Source organism: Mus pahari, chromosome X, assembly GCF_900095145.1.
Source record: "Mus pahari chromosome X, PAHARI_EIJ_v1.1, whole genome shotgun sequence".
NCBI classification, from domain to species: domain Eukaryota; kingdom Metazoa; phylum Chordata; class Mammalia; order Rodentia; family Muridae; genus Mus; species Mus pahari.
The window spans coordinates 97460421-97473341 of record NC_034613.1 but is presented as its reverse complement, the minus strand read 5'-3'; the positions used below and the strand labels follow the sequence as shown (position 1 = coordinate 97473341).

General features: G+C 35.3%; 1 protein-coding gene across 1 annotated transcript in view; it reads left to right on the top strand.

Annotated features, from left to right (window-relative positions):
- Nucleotides 1-12921, top strand: part of Pof1b (POF1B actin binding protein) — a 55905-nt gene that overhangs the window by 4812 nt on the left and 38172 nt on the right. Inside the window, exon 3 of the mRNA XM_021188007.2 lies at nucleotides 9172-9246. Within this exon, the coding sequence (XP_021043666.1) occupies nucleotides 9172-9246 (75 nt within the window). The remainder of the gene's footprint in view (nucleotides 1-9171; nucleotides 9247-12921) is intronic.

Sequence of the window (12921 nt, the reverse complement as noted above, 5' to 3'; positions counted from 1 at the left end):
GAGAGAGAGAGAGAGAGAGAGAGAGAGAGAGAGAGAGAGAGAGAGAGAGAGAGAGAGAGAGAGAGAAAGGAATGGAACTACTTTTTTCTTTCCTTTCATGACAACATAATAGACTTCAGTTTTAATTGAATGAATTGTTTGTCTCCTCTTTAAAAACAATGGTGCTCGTATTTACATGTTTTTTTTTTAAAGCATTGAAAAGATCTCAATAATAATCTAAGACAGGTGTTTGATAATGATACTGATTATGAAATGTTCTAACAAGTGTTCTCCACACTCTTCAGAGACTAAATTCAAATAATAGTTTACTTTGTGAAATTCCATCAGGGTAAATGCCAGGTAGTTTTAAATATATTATGTTTTCAGATTTTGTGTTTTTGTGGTGTGTGTGTTTTTAATCTTATTTATTTATTTATTTATCTATTTATTTATTTATTTATTTATTTTTTACTTTAGTTTGTCAAGTTTTTAATTACATTTTGGTTGTTTTTCCAAAGGGATAGAAAGAAAGCCTGGAATTGGGAGGACTGGGAGTTGGGGAGGATCTGGGAGGGGATGGTGGAGGGAAAACTGTGATCAGAATGTATTGTGTGAAAGAAATTATTTTCAATAAAAAAGAACTATAAAGATGAAAATACCTCCTTTGAAACTTTTGTTCCTATACCTATTCTAACTCAATACTTCTACTTTCAGTGATTCTTGTTAAGTATTGGGACTGGCAAGAGGGCCATAATACTCCCATGATCTTTGTTGGGAAATATCATGTATTTGCTTCTAAGAAAAAAATCTAAAACTCAAATTAAAAATCATGAAGAAGTTCCATGTTCATTACAGTATAGTTCCAAATATATATAGAAAAAAACTCTTTCACTGTACATATAATATTCTCTACTACCTAATTGATTTATTTTTTTTTCTCTGTTGCTTGAATATCTTGAGCTCTTTGGCCAGATCCACCAAGAGATAAGTGAAAGCCAGATATAGATCCTTGAAGAAGTTCAGATTTGACAGTCTAAACAGCTGTTACTTAGAAAATTCCTTAAAAATTTGCTCTCTATGGAGTGTCTTAGGCAGAGCTGTAGGCACTAAATGTTTAGGATTGAAATGTTCACATAGTAAGTATTCAGGCGGCCTGTGGTAGACTGGATCTGAGACAATGTAGCTTAGATTTTAAGTTTGAGTTTAGTACCAGATTCAGGAACTCATTAGCTGGATTTGTCATTTTCCTCATAAAAAGTGGGGCGACAATACAAAGGAACTTATAGGTTATTGTTACAGTTATAGAATTACATATAGTAGAAAACACATAGTACAATACCTGGCACATAGGTGAGTGTTAAGTATTGTATTGCCTTGAATGCTTAAGCCACCGGACTTGTTAGAACCTCTGTTCATTTATTTAGAAAGAAAAAAGAAAATGACTTTCTTCAGACTGTATTGATTATAGAATGAAGCATATATAAAGATATCCAGTAAATGAAATTCTATATCATTTCCATTTTTACAGACCAGGACCATGAAATGGAGTGAATATAACCTTTGGAATAAGGCTAGTGCATACTAAAATTGGGATTTAAACCTAGCAGTTAGTTGCAGGTCAACACGTAAAAGCAATATGCAATATTCTTGGCATGTGCACTTGACTCATTAACATTACAAAGTTAATGCTAGCTGATTCATTGTTGTATTTCATCACCATTTTTGTATGTACCCATTATAAACCACCTAAGACTATGTAGATGAACATAAAAAAACCCATATGATAGACTTGGTATATAGTCTCCTCATTCAGGAGCCCAAGGTAGGAGGTTCACAATGAACTTGAGTCCAGTCTTAGCTACATAGTAAATCTGAGGCCATAATAGACTTTCTAAGAAAATGTGGCACAAATGCCATTCTATCTGAAATATGTTCTTTCTCAGGAATGAAAATTTTTCTGTCATTCAGAATTAATTTTTAAAATATTTCTCATTATGTTTACTGATTTTTTTAATCAAAATATATGATGATGCAAGAAATTAATTTTTATTTATTTCAAGGGTCCAACTGCCCTGGGATAACTTTGATGGAAATACTGAAAGAATAAGATCCCCCTTTATTTTCATGTGAAGTTTAGGATCTAAATGACACAAAAATGTCTTTAACGATGCCAAAGGAGTATTTTGGGACCTCCCATCCTGCTTTTTAGTCTATCCTTTATTTGCTACAGCTTTCCATTCTGTTGCAGATACCCATATGACTGTTTCCTAAGCAAACTCACTTTGCCACCCTTCCTACTTCCACTGTTGTTATTTCCATTCCATGCTCTGTAAATAATTCATCCTGATTCAGACCTTACAAAGTCATTGTTAAGGTTTTTTTTTTTTCTTACTCCGAATTTTTTTACCTACAGCCACCACAGACGTAGCCTGCTATATTAGTTTGCATTTACTAGAGGGTGACACACATAATACTGTGTACTATAATACTTCTTTACTCTCTTATGCCACCCAGGCTTCACACCTCTTAAAGGTTGACAAATTATTTCTAAAATTAAGACTCAATGACGAATGGAAATATATGTTCTGGAAAATAGAACGTGTATGCTTTCTCTTTCTCTTTATCCTGCTTTTATGTTCCTTCTTTTCTTCCCTTTCTCTTCCATTCCTCAGGTTTTCCTTCCATTTAGATGATTATGGCTTCCCTAATTCCTGAATATGTTTTTTTGTAAAGACGTAGTTCTTAACTGGAGCTGTTTCAGACTGTCACTCTTGCACAAGCCTTCTTTGAAATTAAACCAGAGCCTGGCGTGGTGGCACACACCATTCGTCCCAGTACTTGGGAGGCAGAGGCAGGTGGAATTCTGAGTTTGAGTCCAGCCTGGTCTACAGAGTGAGTTCCAGGACAGCCAGGGTTATACAGAGAAACCCTGTCTTGAAAAACAACAACAAAAATAGACAAACAAGAAAAAAAACCAAAACAAAAAAAAGAAATTAAACTAGAAAGTCAGACAGTGCTTCTTTTTAAAAAACTGAACAACACATAAACTAAAAATAATAAATATAAGGAAGTTATTCGATGAGTTTTTTGGGTCTTAGGCCTTATGGAGTATCTGAAATCGACTTGTTTATATTTGGCTTCTGGTTTTGATGGATAAATATTTGTCACAATTGTTATGGCATGTGATGTTGAAGGGCAGGTATTTTGACTGGTCATGGCGTCAGTTCCCTGAGCCATTGTTGCTTGAAGACATTAATTAGGTTGCTTTTAGATATATTCCATGTTCTTGTACTGATAATGAAATTCTGTCCAGGTGAAGCGCTTTTGTTTATTAAATTTTATTCCATAATCCTCTAATGGTTTGACATACTAGTTTTGAACCCAAATTCTCTTATAAAAACTATTATAACTTTTCATCCACAAACCAAACTATATTTGTAACTTTCTATTTTTTTCCTTTCCTTTAAATTAATTTTTTACATCCCATATTCCATTCCCCATCCCCCTCCATCCTCCCACTGTTCCACATTCCATACCTCCTCCTCACCCCACCCCATCTCCACATGGATGCCCCCATCCCCACCCCACCTGACCTCTAAACTCCCTGAGGCCTCCAGTCTCTTGAGGGTTAGGTGCATCTTTTCTGACTGAACACAGACCCAGCAGTCCTCTGCTGTGTATGTGTTGAGGGCCTCATATCAGTTGGTGCATGCTGTCTGTTTGGTGGTCCAGTGTTTGAGAGATCTCGGGGGTCCAGATTAATTGAGATTGCTGGTCCTCCTACAAGATTGCCCTTCTTCTCAGCTTTGCTGGAGAGATGGCTCAGCAGTTATGAACACTGGCTCCTCTTCCAGAGGTCCTGAGCTCAATTCCCAGCAAGGACATGGTGGCTCACAACCATCTGTAATGGGATCTGGAGCCCTCTTCTGGACTCTGAAGGACAGTGACACTGTACTCACATTTGTAACTTTGTAATGAAAGGCTTTGCTTCATATGGATTTACCCATTTATCTTCTTCCACAAACTTTAGCTCGGATATTATTGTGCTTTAATTATGAAATGGCAACCACAAGCTCGTGTTTTAAATATCCATTCCTGCATTGAAGCGCTATATTTTGAAGAGTCTAGAAACTTTGAAGGAAATTTGGCCTGACTAAAAGAATAAGGTCATTTTGGATAGGTTCTTCAGTGAATATTATCCCTATCCAGTTCCTGAATAAATTTTCTCTCTCTCTCTCCCTCCTTCCTGTCTCCCTCCTGTCTCCCTCCTCCTCTCCCCATCCCTCCCTCCTTCCTATCTCCCCCTCCCCCCTCCTCTCTCCCCACCTCTTTCTCTCCCTTTCTCTCATAGTGTGATCAACTTTCTTCCACCACAGGATCTTGCCACCCTGTTCTTTTTGTCTTTTGTTGTTGTAATTGTTATTATTTGTTTTTTTGAGACAGGTTTTCTATGCCTTGCCCTGGTTGTCCTGGAACTCACTCTGTAGACCAGGCTGGCCTCGAACTCAGAAATCTGCCTACCTCTACCTCCCAAGTGCTGGGATTAAAGGCGTGTGCCACCACTGCCCAGTCACCTTGTTCTTTTTAATCACACACATCTGCAAGCTTTCTGAAACTGTGAGCCAAAATAAAATAATTTTTACATTAACCTATTTTTGTACTTGATCAAAATTTTGCAAAAGTGACTGGATCAGATGTGAAAATTGCAACACAAAAACTATTTTAAGTTCATAATAAATTTAATTACACCTAAAATGTCTTTTCTAGAAAAAACATTCTTCAGGTTTTTTTTTTTTTTACAAATACCTCACCTCATTCTTCTCCCCATTAGACTTTTGGTGACATTCAGCCTATAAATTTCTTTGTTTGAGTTTCAGATCTACTCTTGATCTGCTCCTTATGGCCTGTTTTCTTGAAATTCTATTCTACTACCCTGTGCTTCAGACAAAGCATAAGCTACCATTCTGTAAATAAGCCCCCAGTTTCTACACCTCTCACCAATACATAACAAAACTGTTGTGACATTTGATAGGCTCCTCTTATGTTTTCTTGTGATCCAATCTTCAATTACCCAAGGTTGACTTCACCTCTTAACACATGAAGCTCCTGTAGTAACTCCTTATAATTCTTACTTCACTGCGATGTATAAATTTTTATCTGCTGCCCAATTATAAGTTTGAAAAGAATAGAGATTATGCTCTGTTAATTGTTAGACTACTCTGTTACATAACAGGTAATATACATTGCATGTACATAAAGAGGGCTGGAGATAGAGTTCAGTTGGTAGAGTCCTTGCCTGGCATGCACAAATCCCCGTGTGTGATATCCAATACCCACAGAAACTGTGTGTGCTCCATATGTACATTTGGGAATCAAAAGTTCAAAGTTATTCTTGGCTCTGTAGCAAGTTCAAGACCAGCTGAGATTACTAGATACACTGCTCCTTGAAAAAACCAAATTAAAAAAATCCAATATTCCAACAGTCCAAGACAATAACACAGCTATTTTAAGGAATCATGAATCATTGAATTTAGACACTTTTGAGATTTTCATTTTATTGTCTACTTAAGTTAATTTTTATTACATAATGAAGTGTTTCACTTTAAACATGTTTCTATTTTTATTATAAGTCACTTGTTGACTATGGTATCATTATCAACATAGAACAGCATAAAAATATATTAGGGAATAAAAAACCATCTATTCTGATACTTAATTTCATTTCTCAAATAATCCTTAAATTCAGAACTTAGCCTATGTTTTGTAGGTCTAGAGGGAAATAGCAGCTTGCCAGCTTCTAATTTTCTTTCTTTTTCCATTGCACTGTGATACTGAAAAGCACTGTGATTAGAGTAAATAACTGAGAAACTTGGGCCATTTATACTTCAACTGATTTAACTCTGAAAAACACATATCTATTTTAACAGCTGAAAATGGATACATTTTTGTGAATAGTGAATTCTCTACTGGAAACCAAAGTTCTTGGCTCTGATATAGTATGTGCTAAGATGCAGAAAATTATCTTGAGTGATGTGGTGAAATTCTCTCAGAAAGCCAACTGATTTCAACCCACTTTGATTTTAAAATTGTCAATGCAGTGTCTACTTTATAAAAAGTAAATGAGGAAGAGAAGGAAGAACACTGTTACAACTTTGTAAAAAGCTAAAAAAGCTTTACTTGAGGCAGCACAGGACAAACAGACCTGGGTTTCATACCAGATCTAGCCTGTGTAATGATGAACACTGATTTTACCAGAATTCTGTGTAAAGTAAGTTGAAAGCAAGGTAATGGTTATCATTTCTGAGGCAGAAGACTAGATGACTCAATAATATAGTGTATATTTTATATGAAAAAGTGGAACCATCCTGAACTATTAAGGGGATTAACTGACATAAGTGGTAAATAGAACTTTAGTGTGCTATTTGATTTAGAGCCCATGGCTATACTCTTCAGATATATCATGCAGTCTGCAGATAACCTTTGTTGAATTTAGAGCAGCTTAAATCTTTTAATCAGGGTTTTCTCCTCATGAAATCACTTTTAAGTATGTGCAATGTTTTCAAAATTACTAAACTTGCTTTGTAACTGGGTATGATGATGCACACCTATCCAGCATGCTGTGACTAAAGTAGGGGGATCATGAGGCCAGCCTGGCATACATACTAAAATTCTACCACAGAAATCAATAGCCAGGATATAACATAGTGGTGGAGCACTTTTTCAAGCATGCACAAAGACTTCTACTTATTCTCCAAGAGCTAAAAATGTAAGTGTTACTTTCCACAAGAACTAATATGAAAGAGAGAAATAAAAAATATTTAGGCTCCTCATGTAATATCTAATCACAATTTATCTTATAAGTAGATTCTACAATTTGTAAAACTGAAAATATAATTAAGCAAGTTTAAATGTGGCAAAATATAGAGGGATTAAAAGCATGATTTCTGGAGTCATTGTTATTGTTGTTGAATTCTAGTACCTAATAATATCTCTATAATTATCATCTATTCAAATTAGGCTGTTTTGTATAAAACGACTTATAAGTCTAATAGAGTTATACTGTTACCTTCTTTATGAGGTTGTTTTAGGTATTCAATTTCAAAGCTCTATAAAAGATGTTTTATATAGCAAAATTTTAATATTTGTTAGCACCATCATCAGCATTAACAACATTCTTATTATCAAAGGAACACAAGATTGACAAGCTTAAATGATTTAAAATTATTTTCTCAATATAGAACCAAAATGCAAAAATAAGTGAAAAGGTATCTCCTTTGTTTATATAATATCAGAAATAGAACAGAGATTAAGGATTGTCTAAGCCACACTTACACAACAACTATATGTAAATTCCCACATGCAGAAACTGAAGCTCATGGAAGAGACATGAGATAACCAATATCACAATCTGAGTAGTACTATACCTAGGTTCCAAACCAAGGATCCTGACTCCTAGCCCAGGCATCTTTCTACTATACCATGATAACCAAGCACCTCATCTGTGCCTTAAACTACTTATCAGGAATGAAAGGCTCTAAAAAGGACTCATGAACCAAAAATATCACTGCTCATTGAATTAATGATTCTAATATGAATGCTCTATGTAATATATATATATATATATATATATATATATATATATATATATATATACTCTCTCTGTGTGTGTGTGTGTGTGTGTGTGTGTGTGTGTGTGTGATTTATACAAAGCTAAACACTTAGAAAGTCTACTAAAAAATAAATTCTTCTTGGTGTGACCTTAAAATTATGAAATGCTCTTCTTTGATTCTTTCACATTTTTTTTCACTTCTTATGGAACAGGAAATGACTGTTTCCAGGATTAATAAAGGGGATAAATATTACTTAATTACAGTATAGGCGTGTGACTATCATGATGAAACCACTTACTTTGTATAGTTAATATGCTAGTAAAACATCTTGCTAATCTTTAAAAAAAATAAAACAGAATTATGTTCATGTAGAACAAAACAAAACCCCCAAATCTCACCTTTTCTCCATGATCTGTGGGCATGATCCATTAGCACATGGTTGTATTTGGAATCGTTTTTTCTGAAGTGAAGTATATGTACCTGTTTGCTTTACAGTCTGTAATCTTCTGCATTCATCTGAAGAGCTTTTAGCTTCTAGCAGGAAACCCAGGAACCTATTTAGAGGCATCCAGAAATTACCAGATCTATAGTATTTGAAGTTAAAATAAAGAAAGGGGAAGATGATAAAAATAGTGCCCAAGATTCCAGAACGTTCTTCAGTTTGAGCAAGTGTCTTGGCTTCTGATAAACTGTCAGTGTTAACCTTGTATACCTGTGATGCTAATTTTAATTATCCCTTTCTTAGAAAACATTTTTTTCTGTTTGTGGGAACATATCCTCTATAAATTATATGTCAATCCTCTATAAATTATGGGAAGGTGTGAGGAGCTTGAGTAATACTATCAAGTCTGTGTGATCTAGTGATGGGGGAGTTGCTCAATGTTAAGCCTCTGAGGAACATATGAGGTCGTAGGTTTGATCCCCAGTGCCATGAAAAAAATTTCTCTGTACTCACTAATGAGGCAGTGCATCTTTCCTAACTTTGGGAGAAATATAAACAATGATAGCACAGAAATCATTTTGCCTAATCATTGTGAATACTACCTTCATTCCCTTTTGTGAATCATTTTAAAACAGCATCGCTCACTCCAGAATTAAGCTGGTAGCAGAGCAGATAAAGTCTAATGGAGTCAAGTTGAAGTAAACTAAGTGTAATAGTCAACTTTTCAAAGGTAGTTTCATCTATTAGTTTGATAATTTTTTTATTTGTTTTTGCTCTATGAAATTTTCATTTGCTCCACAGCATACATATAATACTATTGTGGTATATTTTAGCACAGTTGTCAAAGAAGAAAAAAAGAAAACTTAATAATACAGGATGGTGTTGCTATAAAAGTGCTCTAGATATTATTTTATTATTAGGTTACTTTAAAAGTTGTCCAAGTAATTCAGTAAATGTGTCCTTTGGATAGACATCATCAAAGAAAGCCTACACACAATGTTCTTATTTGTGACTAATAAGATTATTATTATAAAGGACACCTCATCCATTCAATTGAATGGGCTAGCAATCTCAGTAACTGAAGACTTTTAAAGTGCAGGGGTCAGAAACAATTTCTGAATGTTTTGTTTTTCTCAACAGGAGCTCCATTCTCCAACTCTGAAAATATCTACTTGTGCACCAAGCACTCTCCACATAACACAAAATGCTGAACAGGTAAACAAAGTTGTGGTAACTTGGTTTCCTTCTTTTTAAGTAAGTCTTGTTCATATGTATGGACAATCTTTATAAGTCATTATATATCTACACCTTCACAAAATGTCAGTGCTCACAAACAAAAGAGAGTATTCTCATACATGAATATAAACTCTGCTCATGAAAAGTTTGTACAGCAAGTACCATAATTACATTTTTTATATCCATTATTCTCTCATTCATACTGTTTCTAGTTGAGGTGTAGTTTAATTTTAGCTGAGAATATTCTAGTGAATGCAGATATTTTAAGGGTCCTTGGTTTGAATACCAAGAAAATACATGAATTTGGATTGACCAAGGAACTGACTTTGTGAATGATAGTATTTTAGAATTTATACTTATGAGGCCAAAAAGTATCCTGTTTATTAGTTTATGATTTCAGTGACACACAGACTGTTATTTCCTTCCACCTTTATGACCTAAGAATCCTAGTTATTTTATTAGGTTTTAATGTAAGTATTGTATATACAAATGTGAGCTGTAATAATAATTACTACTGTAATATAATATGTTTAGTTAATTGACATGTGTAAAAAATGAAAGTCCAAGGAAACAAAATATAAAGCATATTAAATTTTTAGTTGCATGGGAGAGGAGCATACAATTTAGGGTGTTGACAAGAGTGAAGTTTCTAGAAAACACAAGGTATTTTGTAGTCATTAAACTCTAATTCCTACTTTGGTTGAATAGTCTAAAGTTTATTAACCATTTCCTTTCTTCTCATATTTTAATTGAGAATTTCATACTGTATATACTGTGTTGTGACCGAATCAGCTACCCATTCTTTCCCCCTTTGATCACAACACTCTTTGCTCCCACTTTCACGGACTTTGATCATTTTGTATAGAGTTCGCTAGGTGCTTCTTGTATAAGCATGGGTGTTGGACCCTCTGCATGAGTAGTTTCTTAGCAGCCACATCCCTGACAAAAACTTCCTCTGCATCCCTAAGCATCCATCAGTTCCTAGTAGCTCCTTAGATAGGGGCAGGACTTCATGAACCTTTCTCCCAACCATGTTGGTGTTGCGGCTTGTTTGATCTTGGACAGATATTATACATGCAAGTCAAAGCCACTGTGAATTCGTGTGTGCAATGATTTAATCATGTTCAGCAAATAATGCTTTGCTTCAGATATCCATGATTTCTGGCTCTTACAATCTTCCCATACTTCCTTCTTTAGGAATCCGTGAGCCTTACTTTATTAAATTATACATATATTTGATCATTTTAGAAATTTACAAATGTTTTCTCATTGCTGTATAACAACTCTTAAATTAACAATACTGACTTTTCCATTAAAAGTTTACAAGTGACTTTATTCTAGTGTTTTCTCTTTTTCTTTTATTTCTTTCTTGATACATTTCTGAGACAAAGTCTTGGTATGTACATTAGGCTAATCTGGAAATCTAGATCCTCTTGCTTCAGCCTCCTAAGTACTGTAATTACAGGCCGGCATCACCAAATACATATTTTTTGTTTCTTTTAATGTCTATGGCTCTCCATCTCCAACCCAAGGAATATTTTAAGGTGTATGCTACTATGCCCAGATAAAGCTAAAATTTTAATTGGCTCCCTTCAAGCAATATTTTGTTCTAACCCTATGGGTACGCATCCAAAAAGAAAAAAAAATGTACTTAAAAAATATCACTAAGTGCAGTTTAAAAAGTATGAAGAGGCACTTAGTCACCAAGCTGCTGCTGTTGCTTTTGGAGTTACTCTTGGTCACACTGTGTGGTCTCCACTGTGCCTGATGTTACCACATCAGATAGCCTTAGCTGAAGAATAGCCTTATTTCAAAAGTGATTCCACATCAGAAAAGGCTTTCACTCTCCCCAAAGAAGCACCAGAAAACCATTTGACTACTGAGCAGGCACCATCATCTCTTCTCTAGAAAGCAAATCAGACAAGAGACTGGGCATTCTCCTTGATCTATGAAACTTCCTAGATTTTCACAAAGCTGATATCAATGGGAAGAATACAACTACCCAAGTTGTTGTAGAGATTGTCCTTCCTTGAAAGACTTTAAATTTCCCTGTCTGGGACTTAAGATAGCCAGTCTCATTCTTTGATTTGCTGTGGGAGTCTCTACAAACACCACAGCCAGCAGGATGTCCCTGTGAGGCAAAAGAAAGTCTGGTTAAACAGGACTCAGTAGCTGATTAAGGTTCAAACTTTGAAAATCTGACACTGGACAGTTTATTTTAGGCATATTTAAGCACAGCACAGTTTGGAAAATATTTTCTGATGATAATTAAACCCAAGCCCATGTGTACAGCAAAGCTTAAAACATGATTACATTGAAACTCTTGTAAAACACAATTGACATCTTCCATAAAGATGGGTTCTATAAATTAACTAAGGAAGAAGGCTCAAGGTAAACAATGCTCATGATAAGGGTCTCTGGGAAGATAGCACCAAAGATTGACTGAGATAAACATAAGTCTGTGGGAGCCAGTGTTGCCTGGCCATACAGATAGAACAGATGTTGCCAGGCTATTAACCACATCCGTTCCCAGCCTTCTGGCCTTAAAAAAAAAAAGAAAAGAAAAAGGTTATACATCTCTTCTTTTGAAAAGATAACTCTTTATGTTTAACTGTTTGGCATTCCTGGTTCCTCTAGTGCTTATCTGTGAGCACAAGTACCTACGTGCTTCCTACAACTTACAACACTGCTGGCAGAAACCCTTTTTGTTGGTGAGGGAAAACAGTGGGGGCTGGGACTATAAGGAGGAATGATAATGGTTTACGTGCCATATATTAGTGTTATTTGCCTGTTGCTATGATAAAACACTACAATCAAAAGCGACTTAGAGAAGTGTCTTAATTAATATTACTATTGCTGTGATAAAACACCATGACCAAAAATAATTTAGGGGGGGGCATCACTGTTCATCACTGTGTCCCATCACTGTTCATCATCAAAGGAAGTCAGGGTGGGAATTCAAATAGGGCAGGAAGCTGGGGAAGCAGGAGCTGATGCAGAAAGCAAAATGTGGAGGAATGCTGTTTACTCTCTCTCTGCACTGGCTTTCTGAGCCTGCTTTCTTAAATAACCCAGGACCTCCAGCCCAAGTGTGGCCCCACATCAGTCACTAATTAAGAACATGCCCTACAGGCTCACTTAAGGCCTGATGCTATGAATGCATTTGAGTCTCCTTTTTCTTTAATGACTCTAACTTGTACCAAGTTGACATAAAATTAGCCAGCATAACTCAACTCTGGTCAACGTGACACACAAATAACTCACTGTTAAACCACAACCTTCCTTGTCCTGCCCATCCCCAAGGTCAGACATGAATATTGATACTACAGTACAAAATATTTTACAAACTTAAAAAAAAAGTCTCACAGCCTTGAAAAATACAAACCCTTAAATATTCAATTTCTTTAAAATACCCAATCTCTTTTAAAAAACAAAAGTCTATTAACATCAAATGTCTCTCAGTTGTGGACTCCTATAGAATAATAATGATATTAAATACTTCCTTATTTCAAAAGGGAATAACCAGGGTATAATCACTATCTAAAAAATGAAAAAACATCATCCTTAGTGAGGTAACCCAATCACAAAAGAAGTCACTAGATATGCACTCACTGATAAGCAGATATTAGCCCAGAAACTTAGAATACCCAAGAT